This window comes from Oncorhynchus mykiss, chromosome 26 (genome assembly GCF_013265735.2).
Source record: "Oncorhynchus mykiss isolate Arlee chromosome 26, USDA_OmykA_1.1, whole genome shotgun sequence".
NCBI classification, from domain to species: Eukaryota; Metazoa; Chordata; class Actinopteri; order Salmoniformes; family Salmonidae; genus Oncorhynchus; species Oncorhynchus mykiss.
The window spans coordinates 23,363,093-23,383,136 of NC_048590.1; the positions used below are offsets into that span (position 1 = coordinate 23,363,093).

The 20,044-nt window shown below is 41.6% G+C and overlaps 1 protein-coding gene across 12 annotated transcripts in view; it reads left to right on the forward strand.

The window, feature by feature from the left end:
* Positions 1 to 20,044, forward strand: part of LOC110506437 (tight junction protein ZO-1) — a 153,132-nt gene that overhangs the window by 43,012 nt on the left and 90,076 nt on the right. The window contains exon 1 of one of the 12 annotated variants that reach the window (XM_036963736.1): positions 14,558 to 14,997. The exons of 10 other annotated variants lie outside the window; for them this stretch is intronic. In XM_036963736.1, the coding sequence (XP_036819631.1) occupies positions 14,974 to 14,997 (24 nt within the window). In that variant the 5' untranslated portion in view covers positions 14,558 to 14,973. Of the gene's footprint in view, positions 1 to 14,557; positions 14,998 to 20,044 lie in introns of those variants that run through there. One more of the 12 variants, XM_036963737.1, reaches the window with a different exon arrangement.

Here is a 20,044-nt window from a genome sequence, read left to right on the forward strand (position 1 = left end):
CACGCAACAGGCTTAACAATACAAGGGTTGAAAAATCGGTGGCCATCCGGGCAAATTTGAGGCTTTTTGAGCCTGACAACGAGCCATACTCAATAAGGTTGGAAAGTGACAGTGAAGATGAGGCCTCAGTTTGATATTCAGAGGTGGACATTGAGGAGGTCCAGGGAGAAGTCATGGAAGCCTGAGAGGAAGACAACCAAAGCTTTAGTTTCTAGACTATCATTTTACAGATGTTTGTTGAAAACGTTTTTGGGAGAAGCGATGGATCATTGGGGATCATTCAATATTCCCTTTCTTTTGTTGTTCAGTGAAATCATCCCATGTCAAATCATTTAATTAAAGTTCAATTCGTAACTACATTTTAACTTTTTTCTATTCAATAATTTGCAATTATGTCTACTTATGATGAGGTAAAAGGTTTATGTTTCTGTCTCCATATGATATGGTAAATATATCCAATGCAAAAAACATCTACATTTAAATTGTATTAATATTAATTTGCATATATTTCTGTTAATTCCCATATATTCCCGTTAATTCCCACGGAAAGTTTCCACCTCTGAATATTCCCCAAAATGTGCAACCCTATTCACAATTACATAATTTCTTTCAGATCTTATACACTCTTTTGAGCATTTGGCAAAAACAATTAGAAATCACCATACACTTGTAGACATGTTAATAATGACCTCAACATTATCCTGCAATAATAAAAAGGCATAGATCAGCTGCCTGTCCTCCCCAATGACAGTATGGTCATTTTTCATGTTTGTTGGAAAACCTGAGGTATGATTAGACCTTCTCTGTGGCGTTACCTCACACCTCATATCTCAAGCCTCGGAGGTAGTAAAGGCAGTAGGGTGGAGTTGGTGGGTTTATTAGGAGCTGCAGAGTTGATCTCATTCTCTCCCTCCCTCTCTCTGTCTGTCACTCATTCTCTCCCTCCCTCCCTCTCTCTGTCTGTCACTCATTCTCTCCCTCCCTCTCTATCTGTCACTCATTCTCTCTCTCCCTTGCCCTCTTTCACTCCTCCCCTTTCTCAGTTCTCTGAGGGCTTTTCCTCCAGGGCTAGCTGTGACTCAGTCAGACTGCCTTTAAAAATGTCATTGTCAAGCTGAACTCCAGTGTGTAATCCAGTATGACCTACCCTCTAGACTCCTGTACTTGCACATTTTTAGACAGTGAGTAACTGGATGACAGCTGAAATGTTTGCATGCCAGTCGTATGCCTTTGAATAATGTTCCCAATAAAGTGTTCTGGCAAAGGGCACAACCCCTCTGTTTAAGGGAGTTGTCTTTAGAAAAACAACAGGGATCCCTCAACATTTACTTTCTTTGATTTCACTGAAAGGATTTTCTCAGTTCAGGAAACTTCAAATTGACAAAATGAAGTATCCTTTTATGTAGTGGCTGCCTCTCTCTCTCTCTCTCTCTCTCTCTCTCTCTCTCTCTCTCTCTCTCTCTCTCTCTCTCTCTCTCTCTCTCTCTGTTGTCTTCTCTCTGTACACAGAACTCAGCTCTGTTTGTGTTCTGTCCCAGCGGTGTCATTTCCATGTGTTGTTTAGATGTCACATGGTCCAGCCTGTAACACTGTTTGACACAACGAGGCCCCAGTTGATAGGTGCAGGCATACTGATGCCGATCACATCTCCATGCAAATTCTGTTTGCTTTAAATGGGAGTGGGGGAAATCCGTCTGAATTGTGTCAGAGGTGTGACAAAGGCACCACAGAGACAGGAAGCTATTTTTGTTTTTCATTTGAAGTACTATTGTGTTTTTGAATTATACTTCATGTACAGTGTTGAGCGTACGTGATTGGCTCCTGTGTTCTTTTTTCAATGGGTGATTGAGTTGCATACTTTCAGATTCTCATCATGTCTACTTGTGGAAGAGCCGTATGAGCATGTTTGCGTATCTGCACATGTGACGTGAGAACACAGGAACTGTCTATATGCTCTGGCATAGGATACTGTAAAGCCCCAGTCAGACCAGCTCTGACTGCCAGGCCACAGCCCCCTATCCCCCTAGACCCCACCCAGAGGTCTGTGGCTTAGAGCTGCTTTCAGGGAAGATCCTTTTCTGCTGAGTTCATCAGGCTCGTCCCTTTGAGCATGGAGCCTACGGACAGCCTTGTGGCCCTTTCTCTCTTTTCATGCGACAAATGTGCTAAAACAGCAGTCCGTAATCACTTGGCATTAGGAGCCGTTGTGTGAGGCATTAGCGGTTAGAATTGACCGGTGGGACGTTATAAAAATGAGTCTGACACTGAACACCAAAGCTGATGAGGCTTGATCCTGGCAGTGGAAGGGAGGGGGATTAAACAGAGCGCACTGGGGCTTTAGCAGGGTCCCATCCCATGATGCCTCTGGTCTGCTGCTGTGTCCCTGCACTCTGACTATCTGACTGTCATGCCAGGACCAGGCAGGCCCACAACATCCTGACTAGCTCTCTTTTACCTCCCTCTAGTCTCCACAAAGGCTCTTGCCTTATTTTAACAAAGAGCCGTGGCTACATATTTATGGGAGGGATATCTTATGTAAGCGAAGGTTGACAATATTACACCCGAATGATGGCGTGTATAGCCTGTACTGAACTGTGATAAGAGGATGAGATTTTGTCCCTATAGACCCCATCTCTGGCGATGTAGAAGGCAAATGAACTGTGTTTGAGAGATAATTACCTGTTATCTCTATTTGAACACCTCTGCACATGCTTAGTGGCCCAGACTGGCAGTATAGGGGGGGTGGGGGGGGGGGGGGGGGGGGGGCAGAGGGAGAGCGAGTGAGTGCTCCTCTCCATGTTCACACAAGGGACTCAGTACGGTGGGTCGATGTCAATGAGGGCTGCATTCCAACCATGCGCACTGCAGATTTAATTTGGGTCCCTGCGCTGAGTGTTTTGACTCAATCGCTGACGGGGCAGGTCTGCACATCAGAACTGGGGTTTAATCACGGCTCTCCTTTGACATTGTCAGAGTGTTATCAGCAGAGTTTCCCTCATCCCTTAATCACTAAATCACATGTACTGCCCATCACCTCACAGCCACTTTCAATTGGGAACCTAACTCAATATAGTTTACTAAACTTCTCCTCCCTCTGCTAGGGATTCAGAACATTTCCACTGTGCCCCATTTGTGTTTTACCGTTTATCCTTGTGGAGTGTGAATGGTCAGTATTTTTCTCTCCTGTCTAAAGTGCTCCTTTTCCTCCCTGTGTAAGTTCTGACCAGTAGCCTCATGGTGTTGGAATGGCCCAGTGACAAGTAGTACCATGAGAACAAAAACTATACAGTTTAATTTTACCATTTTACCAAGGATACATTTAAAATCAATTGACAGTACTGGCGACATCGTGTGGAAGCTGTAGGCATTGTAAACTGGGCCCTATCTATTTTCCCTTGCCATAGACAATACAGAGACTGGCGGAGGGATATTTTGGGGGGTGGTTTTGTGAACAGTTTTCCTTGGGATTTTTCCTGCTAAACACGTTCAGAGTGTTTTCTATCCACACATACTAATCATATGCATATACTATATTCCTGGCATGATTAGCAGGACGTTGAAATGTTGCGCGATTTTTAACAAAAAGCTGCAAAAATTCGCAGCCTCTTTAACAGGTTAACAGCTTCTACCCATAAGCCATCAGACTGCTGAACAATTAACAAAATGGCTACCTGGACTATTTGCAAGTTTTTTACACAGCTGCTACTTGCTGTTTATTATCTGTTCACAGTCACGTTACCCCTACCTACAGTTGAAGTCGGAAGTTTGCATACACCTTAGCCAAATACATTTAAACTCAGTTTTTCTCTATTCCTGACATTTAATTATAGTAAAAATGTCCTGTTTTTGGTCAGTTAGGATCACCACTTTATTTTAAGAATGGGAAATGTCAGAATAATAGTAGAGAGAGTGATTTATTTCAGCTTTTATTTCTTTCATCACATTCCCAGTGGGTCAGAAGTTCACATACACTCAATTAGTATTTGGTAGCATTGCCTTTAAATTGTTTAACTTGGGTCAAACGTTTCAGGTAGCCTTCCACAATAAGTTGGGTGAATGTTGGCCCATTCCTCCTGACAGAGCTGGTGTAACTGAGTCAGGTTTGTTGGCCTCCTTGCTCACACACACTTTTTCAGTTCTGCCCACAAATGTTCTATTAGATTGAGGTCAGGGCTTTATGATGTCCACTCCAATATCTTGACTTCATTATCCATAAGCCATTTTGCCACAACTTTGGAAGTATGTTTGGTGTCATTGTCTATTTGGAAGACCCATTTGCGACCAAGCTTTAACTTCTTGACTGATGTCTTGAGATGTTGCTTCGATATATCCACGTAATTTTCCTCCTCATGATGCCATCTATTTTGTGAAGTGCACCAGTCCCTCCTGCAGTAAAGCACCCCCACAACATGATGCTGCCATCCCCGTGCTTCACGGTTGGGATGGTGTTCTTCGGCTTGTAAGCATCCCTCTTTTTCCTCCAAACATAACAATGGTTATTATGGCCAAACAGTTCTATTTTTGTTTCATCAGACCAGAGCACATTTCTCCAAAAAGTACGATCTTTGTCCCCATGTGCAGTTGCAAACCGTAGTCTGGCTTTTTTATGGCGGTTTTGGAGCAGTGACTTCTTCCTTGCTGAGCGGCCTTTCAGGTTATGTCGATATAGGACTTGTTTTACTGTGGATACAGATACTTTTGTACCTGTTTCCTCCAGCATCTTCACAAGGTCCTTTGCTGTTGTTCTGGGATTGATTTGCACTTTTCACACCAAAGTACTTTCATCTCTAGGAGACAGAATGCGTCTCTTTCCTGAGCGGTATGACGGCTGCGTGGTCCCATGGTGTTTATACTTACATACGAATGTTTGTACAGATGAACGTGGTACCTTCAGGTGTTTGGAAATTGCTCCCAAGGATGAACCAGACTTGTGGTCTACCATTTATTTTCCCGAGGTCTTGGCTGATTTCTTTTGATTTTCCAATGATGTCAAGCAAAGAGGCACTGAGTTTGAAGGTAGGCCTTGAAATTCATCCAAAGGTACACCTCCAATTGACTCAAATGATGTCAATTAGCCTATCGGAAGCTTCTAAAGCCATGACATAATTTTCTGGAATTTTCCAAGCTGTTTTAAAGGCACAGTCAACTTAGTGTATGTTAACTTCTGATCCACTGGAATTGTGATACAGTGAATTATAAGTGAAATAATCTGTCTGTAAACAATTGTCAAGAAACACCTGTCAAGAAACACTGGCTGAAATGGTTACTGTGCCATGATATATTATTGACCCTCAGAGCTCTGTGAATTTGAACAGTGTTTTGATTGCAGACACTGCAGCCTTGGAGTAGAATGATGTAAAGTGCTGCTTCTGTCCACTGTGTGAATTCAACGTTTTGACTGACTCCATGGAATAGAAACAGTTTCAGGTGTTTTTGTCGGCTGTGCTCATTGATCTGTTCCAGCCGTGACATACAGATAGGGGCCACTGAGGAATGCCCTTGTTTATCCCACTGTATGACCTTGTCCAGTGCACCTACCCCCCATCTCTCTCCTTCCCTCTCTTCCTCCCTCTCTCCCACTGCTCAGGGCCCACCCCTCTGCTGCTCCTCCACTTTCTGAAGTACCGTACACGTGCTGCTCTACGGTATCGACCCCTGGGCTCTCTCTCTCTCCATAATGGAAAGGTTAGCTACTGAATCACTCCAGATAAAGGTGAGAGGGCAGGCCCTTGAATTACAATCAGAGCAGAACAGAATTAACTTCCCTGTCCAAGATAAAGGTTTTGTACTGCCTGGTCCTTGAATGTAGTGTGTGTGTGTGCGTGCGTGTGTGCGTGTGTGCGTGCGTGTGCGTGCGTGTGTGCGCGTGCGTGTGTGTGTGTGTGCATACATACAGTACACATAAGTGTGAATGCACAGTGGAACAGAGAATGGACAGGTGCATTTGCTGCAGAGCTGGTAGACAGTAAGAGTTATGGCCTGTTTTCTGAAACAACTGCAGCTCAAGTTTTACTGAAGACAGTTCGCAGTAGATGTGAAAGTGACATTTGACACGTAATTGACTTGTAATTGTATTCTAGTGAGGACTGAGGATTTAGTTATGTTATGCAGGGTAAAATGTGGATTTCATGCCGCTGTGCGACGGTAATACCATTTTACGTGCACTGTCTCAGGAATTTGTGGCCATTGTGAGTGAAGACGAATGAGCTAAGCACTGGGGGACCACTGAACCTTGACCACATCATTATGTCAATATAGCCATGGCGTGTGTGCCTGCATGTGTATGCACGCTTGTTAAGCTTCCTCCCTCAGGAAATACCAGAGGAACACCTCCTTGTGTCCTGTCCTGTTTCCCCCAGCTCCATGCCTATAGCCGCCCTTCCAGGCTAAAACGTACACACATACACAAAAACAAACACACACACAACACAAAAATACACACGTTAGTATAGGCACCACTTCTCACGAAAGGAGAGCTCCTCTTTTGTTTTGTCTTTCACATCACTGCATTACAGGAGACAGCCATAGCAGCAGCCCAGACTTTTCAACTGTTGTTTTTGTGACACCAACTCTTTACCGTCTCACATTGAACACATGAACCGTTTACAGTGAAGGTAACAGTACAGCCTCTCTCGTCCTGGAGGTCTCTGTGAGGGAGACTGGTAGGTTCCCTCCCCTCTGCCCATGTCAGTGATAATGTGAGGGGAATGTTATGCCAGTGGAGATGTAGTTCACGTCCATTTGCACTGTAAGACCTCAGCCTACAGAGTGGTGTTTACTGATGTCCTAGACTCCCAGCAGCAGTCTGGAACCTCCCTCTCTCAGGACAGTGAAAAACAAGCAGCAATTTCCCAGAAGAATCCTCCCAATTATCTTCCAGGAAGAGGCTCTCCTTTTTTCACCTTTATTTATGAAGGACCTGTCCTGCAGAGATTATTTACACACTTTGCTGTTGCTGGTAAAGAATAGGTGTTTCCTGCCTCTGCACTCAGCACCCCACGCATCATTTCTGCTGATACTGCAGTGCCAGGCAGCTTTGAATGGAGTCTCTGGAAGATAAGGAGCTACTACACAGAGTTGCACATGACGTGTGTATGTGTGTATGTTTGAGTGTGCTTTTCTCGGACAACCCTCTGATTGGGCTCCACACTGTTGTCATTAGTGTTGTCATCCACAACAGCAAGTTTTACAGGAAGTCATTGTCAGCGGACTGGAGCACACTGTGTGCTTTGTTAAACCTTAAGAACAGTAAGGGACGGTCCTCAAATGTCAATAAACACGATTGTGTTTTGTATCCCCTAGAGTTGTCATTGTATAATGTACATTCATTGACTTTGATTTCAGTTAACTTTTTAATGTCACTGTCTGGTTAAATTATTGACATCCATGTCTGAAAAGATAGAGGGTTATCACAGTATAGAGAAAATGTTTACGCCATGACGCAATGATTACGCCAAGTGCTTAGTATGAAACATCGCGTCACCATTTGGAGGAAAACAAATGCAGGAATTGTGATGAGAATGTTATATTTACCGTTATAAATATATAAAGATGCTAAAAACAAAACATTTGAGTTCTAGTAATGTCATTTAGAAACGTCTCAACAATGAGGCAAAGGTCACGTTGTTTCTCGTGAAGTATTTACTGCCTCGTAAATTCAACAAAATGCATTCTGGGATCTTCAGAGCATTGTTTTCAATTTCACTCTCTCATTGTAACGCAAACAATGGGATCACGTCATCACCTCTAAATAGCACAGCTAACTTGGGAAGAAAACACATTTAGATACGGCACTCACTTAGTTTCAAACTCATTAAATTATTTTTTTCCTATCTCCGGAATGTATAATTCATCTCGCACAGAAATAGAATCTTTTGAGTATAACGATAAGGCTAATTTGAATTGAAGGTTACCTCATCTTGCTGCTCCCAGTTGCTTTGCTGGGGAGGCTATTAGTGAGTATGCTCGAGCCATAGTGGGTTAAAGTGCTTGTGCAGCTGAGTGGAGGGATGCCAGCCAGCCCTGCTGCTGCCTCCAGCCTGTTGTTTGGCTAAATGTGCTCTGCTAACCATATCAATTGAGAAAGGGAAAAGAGAGGAAGTTTTTTTAGATGAATGATCAGTACAGCAATTTGTATTTCTGCTCCGCAAGATGAAAGCAGCCTAATGGTTTACTGTCAGTAATTACTATGGTAATTCACTCGCAATGCAAAAGCTTAATATATCCTCGTCAGAACTCAGTGTTCTTCTCAGAATATTGAGAGGCACTGTAAACTGCATTATTGGAATCTATTTGAGTTTGATCTTTAAATTGTTTCTCTTTTTAATCAAGTTAGTTGTCAGATGTTCGTAGTATTGAAGTATGAATCACATCACAGCAATGATCCCCTTAAACAATATACATTTTTAACAACAATGTAATTGCGGAACTCAGTATTGCCCAAATCCTATCACATAGTTATTAGAAAGGAAGCAGAAGCAAATTAGATAGCTGCAATAGGGAGAGTGAAATGGAAATAAGCCCAAGAATAGACAGTAATGGACTGACTGCCCTGGACTGATGATGTTTAATATGATAATGACTTAATATACTGTATTTAGGCCTGTTATTTACTCTATTCATTTCAATTTGGAATTCCATAAAAAATATATTTGGGCAGCAGTGAAGTTCACACCTCATGATACTTCACAACTTTTCCCAATTACCATTTATTACAGTTTCTTTAGAATGGAAATGTTGTTGAAGGCAGTGCTTTTTCCACCCTGTCTTTCATGTGATGAAAGCATGTAGCCTTGAAGAATGATACTAAATGGGTTGTGTGAACCAGGAGAGACTGAATAATTGAGGCCATGACCATGGAATTGGACTACTAATAACAAATAGCATAGGGGTGACACACACACACACACTTGCCATATTTTGTTAAGTTAAGCTGTGTCTGTTAACGTTTACACCTGTATAAACCCCTGTCTTTATTTCCTAGTGTCCCAGCACTCCAGTCGCACTGATCAAATTGAGTGAGGCCAGAGAGAGTTGGCTGTTCAAACACAGACTAAACACTTCCCCCATCCACAAAGCCCTCCACTGCATTCCTGCACAACGCCGTGCCATAAACAATGACTTGATGATGTTGCTGCCAATATAATTGATTGATGGAATGCCCATGCAATTACTGTGTGGATTGGAGGAGAGATGTAACAAGAACACATTGACGCGTTTAATGGAACGACAGGTCTATTGGCACTTAAGGATGAAGGCATGAGTTATAAGTACAATAGGACAAAGCCTCTCTCCTTCTCTCAACCTTTCTCACACCTTATGAAAGCCTTTTCTGTTGACTCCTTGACAATGCGATGAAAGCGAGAGCTGAAACCAAAATACGGTGCTGTTCTACTGTTTGTGTCATATGAGACAAATCTTGCCAAAATGTTCCTCAATTTCTCGATGGGATTTGAGGAATTTGTTTAACGATCACAAATTAGAGGCCAGCTATTGTGACTCACAACACAGTGCTACATGGAAAGATGTCAAGGTTGCCGTTCAAGGTCGCCCAATCCAGTCTGTAGCTGGGGATAAAGACACATTTGGGACATTAATACTGAACCCTAAATCATCATTTACACTAGACCTCTGGTTTCAGGATGGTGAAACAACGCAAGCTGGAAAAGGAAATCTGAACATTGAAATGGTTTACTTTTGATCCAAAATTTAAACCAGGTATCTACAGTATGATAAAAAATGTAAGGACTGTAGAGGATGGAGAATTTAAAGGAGAAATATTGTATGGAAAAATAAGATTTATTCAGAGACTTACAGTTAAGGGACTATTTTGAAAAAGAGTCAGAACCTTTTTCAACCAAATTACAACCAAATTACAGAACCTTCTTCAATCCCAAATGTGACTATCCATGTGATTCGAAATGCATATAAACAAGCAATGTCCAAGACAATCTCTTCACTCTGTCATGGCCTGATAGCCTCTAGAAAAGAGTCAGCTCTTTATATTAAAGCAAAATGGGGAAAGGAACTGTATATAGACATCTCAGATGAAGACTGGGACAATATATGCAGTACTCAACAACTTAAGAACATGGAGAGAGTTTTTTGGGGGAAAATTAACCGTATTTTTTATTTTTTTAAATCACTCCTAGAATCACAAGTCAACCGCTAGATATACAACAGCCATGCCAACCACACCCATTTTTGGGGGGAATGTCAGAATATGTCATTGTTTTTGGGATCATGTATGTTTGGTGTTAAAAGATGTCCTGGGATATGAAGTCCCTAGAACTTGACCTGTAATGTTCCAGAAGGTGTGATGAGCAGGGACAGATACCTGATCAAAGTTAACCTTGCTGCAAGTACAAAAGCCACTACCAAGAACTGGTATAAAGTAGAAGCCCCAAAATGTGAAGAATAGCAAAGTTTAATCCAAGAAGTCATTAATATGGAAAGCTTGACATATGCCTTCAGACTCCAAAAACCTGTATTCAATAATAACTGTGAGAAATGGATATCATTCACATACTAGGAAGACTGGATTAACTAATATCTTGTTAACAACACAATATCACAATGTTATGTATTATTATGTACCTATTGGATGGCGACTTCTGTTTGCTTTTATTTATTATTTAGTTTCATTGTTTCAGTTTTTGCTGTATTGTTTTGAAAAAATACCTGATTAAATCCAAGTATAAGAAAGAAAGGCCAGCTATGGACAACCCCTTTATTTGACCTTCATTTAATAGCTAGTCTTTCCTTGGAGGACATTTCACATGGTAAGCTCCAATCGATCGGTAGGTTTTCAAATGCATATAAAACAATGTTAAATGTAGGCTAGATGCAGATTAAACCAATAATTTGAGGAGAAATGCTGTAGGCACAGAAAATATATATATTTTTTCTCAAGCTTCAATTTGGCTATTCTCCATTGGAAAGTACAAGTGGGTCTTTGTCCTTGTGTGCCCTAGTAGGCAACTGGGTCTTAGTCTTAGTGTGCCCCGCTGGATATTGTCCAGTAAGAATTACTAAAGGAACACCTTGCTGCTGGTTTGACTCCACTCCTCCAGGCCCTGACCTTCAGAGGGTTCTCATTAACAGTGGAAACAGAACACAGTACCCTTCTAGAGCCGTAACCAAGGCAAGCATTTCCAGAGTCAATAGAGTCAAGGGAAGATAAGACAAACTACCAATCAGATCTTAATTCAGCCCAGATGAAGATGGACGGACAGTGAAACAGGACCCTGACTTCCTCCTCCCTATACTGACTCAACTAGCATGGTGTTATTAGAACAGGGGGATTACTTTCCCTCTCTTTTCCCTCTATTTTTTCCCGCTTTTCTTACTTTGTGAGTTTGGGGAAAGATATGCTCCTACATAATCATGAATGACATGTTGGCTTCATTCTAGATTATTACTTTGACTTTTTGTGTCTCCCAAGTAATAATCAACTATTCTCCCCTTTCCCCAAGAATATATAGTATAATATGTCTACAGATAACAGTAAGAAATAGGAGTAGCCTAAACCCCAAGTTTGATTATACTGTCCTCATTACCTGGCTGTATTTGAGAAAAGGATACACATTTGTGAAATTACATATCTGAGTGGGTTGACATGTAGGCTACTTTTTATGGAAGAACTTCAAGGGCAAAAATGTGGAAAGAAAACAATTGTCGACTTATCAAAGGCGGCTGTTGTTGGCAGGAACTGGCCTCTAGATCTTGACCTCTCCCTCAGATTGGTTGTTCTAAGGTGTTATAGCTTGGCCTGTGTTTATTGTTCTCCCTTTCACTCTCATCCACCTTTTCTAAAGCTGAGATCGAAGGGCTATACTACACCTACAACAATGGCTTTTCTAAAGCTGAGATAGAAGGGCTATACTACACCTACAACAATGGCTTTTCTAAAGCTGAGATCGAAGGGCTATACTACACCTACAACAATGGCTTTTCTATAGCTGAGATAGAAGGGCTATACTACACCTACAACAATGGCTTTTCTATAGCTGAGATAGAAGGGCTATACTACACCTACAACAATGGCTTTTCTAAAGCTGAGATAGAAGGGCTATACTACACCTACAACAATGGCTTTTCTAAAGCTGAGATAGAAGGGCTATACTACACCTACAACAATGGCTTTTCTAAAGCTGAGATAGAAGGGCTATACTACACCTACAACAATGGCTTTTCTAAAGCTGAGATAGAAGGGCTATACTACACCTACAACAATGGCTTTTCTAAAGCTGAAAATGTCCTATGCCAGTGCTACACCTACAACAATGGTGTTGTAGGTCTATTTTCATGTATAATCCAGTTAGGACACAGTGCAGTTCAGGGTATGTGCTTCATGTTATTTCACTGCACGTTAAGAGTTTTCTGCTCTGGGGATGCTGGGGCAGGCGAGCATAACTCTGTGAAGCGTTCTCCTCACTAACGTGTGCCTGTTTTGTGTCTATGTGTTCCGGCCTATTCTGTGGCAAAGTGTTTTTCATTTGCCTGCTCTTCCATGAGAAGGCAGCACCTGAGCTCCAGAGCAGTTTTGTGCTTTTCTGCTCTGGGTACTGGAGGGGGGGGGGGGGGGGGGGGCAGCCATGCAGGACAAAGCTGCCTTTGATCACGTTTTAGTGTCACAAATGCCCCTCTCTCTTCTCCATCAGGAGATACTGCAGGTCTGTATTTGTCTCTAAAGCAGGCAGCAGTACTCTTCTCTCTGTTTCTTTGGGTTACAGCGTTTGGGGTAGATTGATTAAAATGTTCTAGCTCCAGCTTGTTTACTTTTAGAACAGCAAATTAGCCTGGTTATTTGAGAGAGATAGAATGCTGAACATTCTGATATCTTCCCTGGTGGATGCGGGACGAAGTTACCGTTACAGGAGGACAGAGCGGCTGGCATCTATACTAGTATGTGGTCATTCATTCATATTGCAGATATAACAAACGTGCTTTAAAAAAAATACTGATACAAATGTAGATTCATTGTTCTTTTGATGTTTTACTTTTGTGTCCAACCTCATATTAGATAGATTAGATTGTTAGACACTGACAAATACAGTTAATATATAGTAATTTGAGAGTGCATTATTTAGTTGTAGGCTGAATGTTATATTTAAGCAATAAGGTCAAGGAGGTGTGGTATATGGCCAAAATACCATGGCTGAGAGCTGTTCGCACGATGCATCAAGTCCTGTCTGTCAAACTGCTTTATGTTTTTGCTTTGTTGGATTTGGTCTGGTGGCAAATTAACCCAAGACCATCCACACCTACAGGGCACCTCTGGCCTGCGCCAGCTGTACATGTAAGAAAAGTCAGAAGCAGTGTGTGAACGTGATTTCCTGGTTTGTCAAAATGGCTGCTTGGGATGGAAATAGAGAAGCTCTGTGCGCTCTGAGCAAAGTGGTTACTTAGATGAATATTTTTTATTCTTTTATTTCTTTTATTTCACCTTTATTTAACCAGGTAGGCTAGTTGAGAACAAGTTCTCATTTTCAACTGCGACCTGGCCAAGATAAAGCAATGCAGTGCGACACAAACAACAACACAGAGTTACACATGGAATAAACAAACATACAGCCAATAATTCAATTGAAAAAGTCTATATACAGTGCATGTAGTCATCGTTGTTCTTGAAATGTTATGTCACAGGCTGAAGCTACTTCTGATTTCTTTACAAGTAAGATATTAACTGATTTATTTTACATTGAGAGATATAGCCCTACAGTGTGTTGTTTACTTTGAAACAATGCAAGCTGAGCTCTGAGGTTCAGCGCATCCTGTGGGTTGATTCCGGAAAGCCATAGGAAGTATTCTGAATGACAGCTATGGCCCGCTTGGTTTCCTGTGTGGTTGGTTATCAACCACACAAAAACCTAACTTAAAGTCATGGACTGGATTTTCAGTTGATAGTTGACCTGAAACATTTTTCTTTGGTTTATGACTTTTACTTATGAAACTGTAGACTGTGTCCCAGACTTGTCTGCCATGCCACCAACTAGTGTGGTTGCAAAGTCACATAATAATATAAAATAGTGTTTCCAGACATATTACAAGTTATTAAGTCCTATTGCAAGATATTTTTGCAAGAATAGTTCTACGTTTTATGTCTCAAGGATTGTATAAATCAATGTATTTACAATTTATCTGGATATGTTAGGTGACCCAGGTGTTTTAGGAGTTTACAAGTACTGTGCTTCATTATAGTAAATAAACACGGCAGGCCTGTCAGTCACCCAGTAAAAGTGAACGTTCAGCAGCATCACATCAGCGAAGTCCCCTCTCCTCTCTTCACAATTGTCCATGGTCCGCATAGTTCATTATCAAGAAAAATAGTGATATCCGTTTTTTTGTTGTTGCATTAAGAATAGTTTATACGGGTAAATTAATATATAACTATAACGTATACGTTTGACCTGAATGTCCGACATACATGCATAATCATAATATTTTGTTTAGAATAAGTATATTTAGTTAAATGGCAATGCCCAGGCTTCCATCCAGTACCATCACCCCTACAGAGGTGCAATGGACTCTTCCAGTCAGACAAGTCACGATCGTTGGTTGGAGAGGAGAGAATCGAGCAGGGAGAGGCATACAAAGCCTGCCATTGCAGTTTTACTGCTTTGGATTTACGGACGAAGTGTTATCTACATTTTCTTCAAACGTTTCAGTCAACATTCTTAAGAGAAAATACATTAAGGCAACGTATTTGAGTTGGTTATTTTAAACGGATTAATTGCAGATGTATAGACATGTAGGGTAAAGTTACGTTTAAGGCAAACTACGAAAGATAATGAACTTTGGACTTTTCACACACACATTTGGGTCATGTTTCTCGACGTCCTGAAAAAATAAAATATTATTGCCCGGCGTGGCGGCAGCTGGGAGAAATTCAGAAGAAGGAATTTTGTGCTTTGGTTGAAGTGATAATACTAACACTAACTTGCTACTTTGGGAGCGGAGCTAGCAAGTAAAATGTCTGCCAAAACAGCTTCTAAGGTAGGATACCCGACGGAACTACAGAAAAAAAGTTATGAAGTATATTTTATTTTGCGCCGAATGCATAATATTCTCTTCAAGGGAAACTGGGAAATACTATCAACATCAGATTGTTCGTCTAGTTTGTGTCTCTGTCAATGTTGTCAGGGGTCAATGAGATCGACATGATCGAACGTTATCCTCAACTTTATTTACGTTAGGTGAACGTCATTCATGCGACCAGGGAGGTATTGATGATGAAACATTCAGGATTTTATAATGTTTTGAAAATAAGCAAAACAGAACGGGTTCACTGAACAGATGACTCACTAAACTGACAACTTGTATGCATATTATTGTCGGAGGTGCCCCAATAAAACACCTGTGGACCATCTACATATGGGGACCACATACCATTTCTTCAATGCTGATGGTTAGTTACAATTTTCAGTTTGACTTAGCAGTGAAAACAGTTACTCTGGCAAACTTTATTTGAATGGACCATATCACAGTAATGCCTTGCAACACTGTAATGGTTGGTTTACCGACAATCAAAGCCGGGGTAAAATAATGTCCAGTGTTAATCAATTATTTCATAGTCTTGATACAATGACACGATTGAACCAATAGTGAACTACAACCCGTACTACAACCCGTAGTTTTATCTCGGCGTCATTCACCAGGCAATCATGTTTGTTTACTGGGCTTATGCAGATTTTCGTGTGAACCGGGTCAATTTAGACACATCTCAACTGTACATGCTATTGCTCCACACACACTGCGTAGGGTTCAGATTGACTAGACTGGGGCATAGCTTGTCAAATCCATGTGGATTCAAGTACGTTATGTATCAGTTCTAGTGGTTTGAGTTGTTTCAACCTTGTTTGACCAGGTGAAAGCTGGTAGCAACATATTTTGGGAGTGGTTGTAAATAGGTTTATCCACAAATTACAACAATACCAATGTTTTCTAGTATGTCAATCATTTCCTCTGTCACACAGTTGTCTGACAACCTAGGAATGTGTAATGTAGTTTCACACTAATGAAATTCAGGTTTGGTCTGTTTTTCCAGTTCAGGTGGAACCATCTCAGGTGATGTAATGCAGGGTTGTCCTATGTGGTGTGTCACACTACAACATACTTTAGATATTTAAACTGTCCATTGAAATAAAGTAAGTGCAAGTGACAACTGAAGTGTAACGTTCTGTTTGCTGGATGGTGTTTGGTCTGTCAAGAAGGCTATCATCTGTTTTAGAATGTGTTGCTACCAGCATGTGTTCACTAAGAAATAAGCCTTCTGGTTCATTTGGCCGTCACTCTCTGGCCCACTTGTTCAATCTGAATACATCACCTCTGCTTGAACTATTATGTTTTCATTATAGGATACCTTACTTTGAGTTAGGGGCTGTTGTTTGGGATCACTGCTTGATTAAGGAATAGCTTTTAGGCCACATTAAGCAGTGCATACCCCCCCCCCCCCCCCCTAATTCACTTCACATAACTATTTAACTCCTATAGATGTTTGTAGTACAACACACCACACATGCAATATCTCTCTAGCTTTGAGTAATGCCAGCAATGTTGTGTGAAAAGTGTAACTTGAATGCCTATGGTTTTATCTGTCCTGTCACAGGCCCATGTGTACTACGACTTCGCCCAGAGGAATTTCACCACGCATATTCCAGTGGTCAGAGTCACATTGAGTAATGAAGGACACAGAGAATGATCTGAATTAATAGGCTGTTTCTAGACCAGTGTTGTGACACCTGGAACAGGCCATGATCACATCTGTAGTTGTGGTGACATAATCTCTGTCAAAGGTCAAGAATGCTGAAATCAAACCCTAATAACCAGAAAAGATGTAAGAATTCTGTTCATTATCCATGTCATGGTCACGTAATTGTAGTTTTTTCAGTGTCACATAATAATTGTTTACTTATTATTGTCCTCATCATAATGCATTTCCTGTCTTGGAGGAAGTGTGCAGCACAGCCTCATGTTTATCTGAGAAAGGGATTAGGGAGAGCTCACTCAGCACAGTAGTAGTAGCAACAGCATTTCCATAGTAGTGTTTCTGCTGGAGCACGAAGTAGGAGTGGACGTGTTTGTTGCCAACATTTCAAAAGCTGTGTGAAACCCCATTAATCCAGCTCATGCAGCCTGCATGAAAATGAAGACATTAACTCTTCTTCCACACTACATTTTAATTCTGTCCTCATCCCTCCCTTGCCTTTCACTGTTTACACTCGCTGAATACAACACAACAAAATACAAATAATTTATTGTATCAGCTCGCTCTAAAAATAGGCCACATGCTTGTGTTTTCAGGGTGAAAGAAGAGTAGTGAAATTAGTGAAAGCAATGGGGTTGAAAGGCTTTGCAGTCTGTGCTCTTGTTCTCCCTCTCATGTATGACTGGAGAGGCTGTGGTAATTATGAGGACGAGTCCCTGTGGCCTTAGTGGACTCACTCAGAGCGGTACGTCTTCTGTTTTCCTTTGATGATGATTACACATCTCACATTTACATCAGCGATGGGGGGGGGGGGGGGGGGGGGCAATTAGGCTTCTCTGTGGCCTGGAGACGGGATGTTTTTGTTTTCCAGTATCACTGGTCGCTCTTTGTGGTCCTTTAAAAAAAACTATGGCTAGAGCGAGCTGCTGGACGTTTTCGTGCAGACAGGGCTAGTCTCTCTCGCTCTCTTTCTTTGTGCCATGAGAGGGCCTGCGGACAGAGCGTCTCAAGTGGCCCACATGAAGAGAGGAGCTAGGAGCCCTGGCCCCTTGTGCAGCTGAACTCTCAGTTGTGGTCAGACAAAGTGTTCTAAAATAACAAAGTGTTCTAAAATATAAGTTATCTAGACTCCACTTTTTTGTCACTAGTTTATCTAGTAGTGAAATACAATCATGTTATGCTTAAAGACATGCCACAGAACTTTGGTGACTAGGAAGTATATTTTAAACTTCCTGCTTTGGGCTGGATGTGTCAATGTGTAGTTCATACATGCAGAGTTACTGTATTACCACAATTAGAGCCACACAATCCCTAGTTAGACACAATCCCTAAGTGACTGTTTACTGGAAGCTGTGCAACGCCATTTTCCCCCAGGTGGGCCAGCCCCCTAGCATTTCAAGTTCTAGCCAATGAGCTTCAGTCCCTCACCATTTGAATGACAGCTAGCAAGATGCACACACAGCAGAGCGAGAGAGAGTAGTGTCGTGTGCACATATGTGACACAGTTTTGCGGGACCACTTTTTGACTCGTGAGCTTTACGTTCAGAAATACTGGCTAAAAAGTAGACAAAAGTACCGGAGAATCTCTAACTCGACCCACACAGCTCTTCTGTCTTATGTAACGGTAGCCTAATTGTTTACACTAAGTCTCTCATAAATCATTCATAACATGCATTATAAACTACAGTTACTTATGGAGATATATTAAAACATGTAGTATGATAAATTAATGAAATATTTTACATACATTTGGTGTACAAACATGGTTTGTTTTGGATTGTGTTTGAATTAGAGTAGGTCGATAAGGACAAGAATCCATACCTGGACAAATTGCCTGAATTGATGCGATAACGATAAATAGAACGATAAGTTTATAACATGAATGTGCACCACAGTTGTTTTTCATTATCCTTAAAACTACTACTACTAGTTTGATGGTTGTAGCCATCAATTGTCTCATTAACGATCACCCACATAAGCAAACGTATTTTGTTTCCAACTTCACATTTCTATTGGGACGAGGTTTTACACATTTAGATGATGAAACATTGCAAAGCTTTCATGTGTAGCTGTTGTGTGCTTTTTATTTTAATGAATAGTGCTGGAATTCTGTAATCGCTGTGTTATTACCATGAGTGGACATTGCGATGCTAAGCCAGGGCTTTTCTCTCCGTCACATGAGGAGATCCTGTGTATTTTCTCCAGGGAGTGGCATTTCCCCTTCTTCCTCTCCCCAACCCCTTTTCTCTTCTGTTGAGTGCACTCACCCATGCTGGAGACTTCATTAAGATGTCCCAAACTGACACGGTCTGGGTCCAAGATAGATCCCGTCGTCCCAGGGGAGTTGACTGTTGCCCCTGGATGAGCAGCAGCTGAACACTTGTCACTGACCGCTGGGGCCTTCAGAGCATTCTTGGCAAGGGTGCTGTCCTTCAGCCTGTCCAATGCCATATTCTATTCCAGTTCCACATGGCTGTGTTGCATACAATCGTGAAATAAGCACTGTGGTGTTTCTCGGTCTTGGCTCGTATGATAGCTAGCTAGAGCACCCAACCTCTGCTCAAAACCAAATGGGTCAAGAGGGGGACTGGAATGCAAAATGGCTGCTCAGAATGCACATATTTCTTGGGACAGATTTAATTAAAATGCTCCTTAAATGGCCTGCTGTGATGTAGTTCCCCCCCCCCCCCCCCCCCCCCCATTCTCTTTTGAAGTCCATAGATTTATTTATACAGCACAGAAAAGGCTCTTGTTGGAAGTGTCTTCCCCCTTGTTATTTTGTCATGGGTTGCTGTTAAGGAAGAGAGGGCAACCTGCTGTTATGTTTTGGTAGCAATGATACTCGAAGTGCTGCACTTATCTTATCAGTGGGTATCGGTCCTATAGATACCTTTTGTTTGTGGAAGGAATGTGAAGACTGACGGGCACAGCAGAGGCAGTTAGTTATAGCAAGACGGAGAGAAAGAGCAACAACATGCTACAGGGAGGGGAGAGGGGGAGATGCACTGCCTGGCTATAATCTCAATCACATGCAACCTCTTAAAAAAGACCTCACCCATAATCACAGCATTAAATCCTAGAGATATGGGGGTGCCTTTTCCCTGTTTGAAATCCACCATTATTTTCTTCTCACCACTTTCTATCTGTGACCCCAGAATAGTGGCTAGATAGAGAATTGATTTTGACGGCTTACTTGAGGGTTCTTACAGAATTCCTAATCTATGTAAGCCTAAATGTACCAAACACAGCTGTAGACTAGATTGATGGACATTCAATTTTCTCTAGATTCTAGGAGGAGTGATACCACAGTGTGTTGGGGAAGATGAACGACCCGAC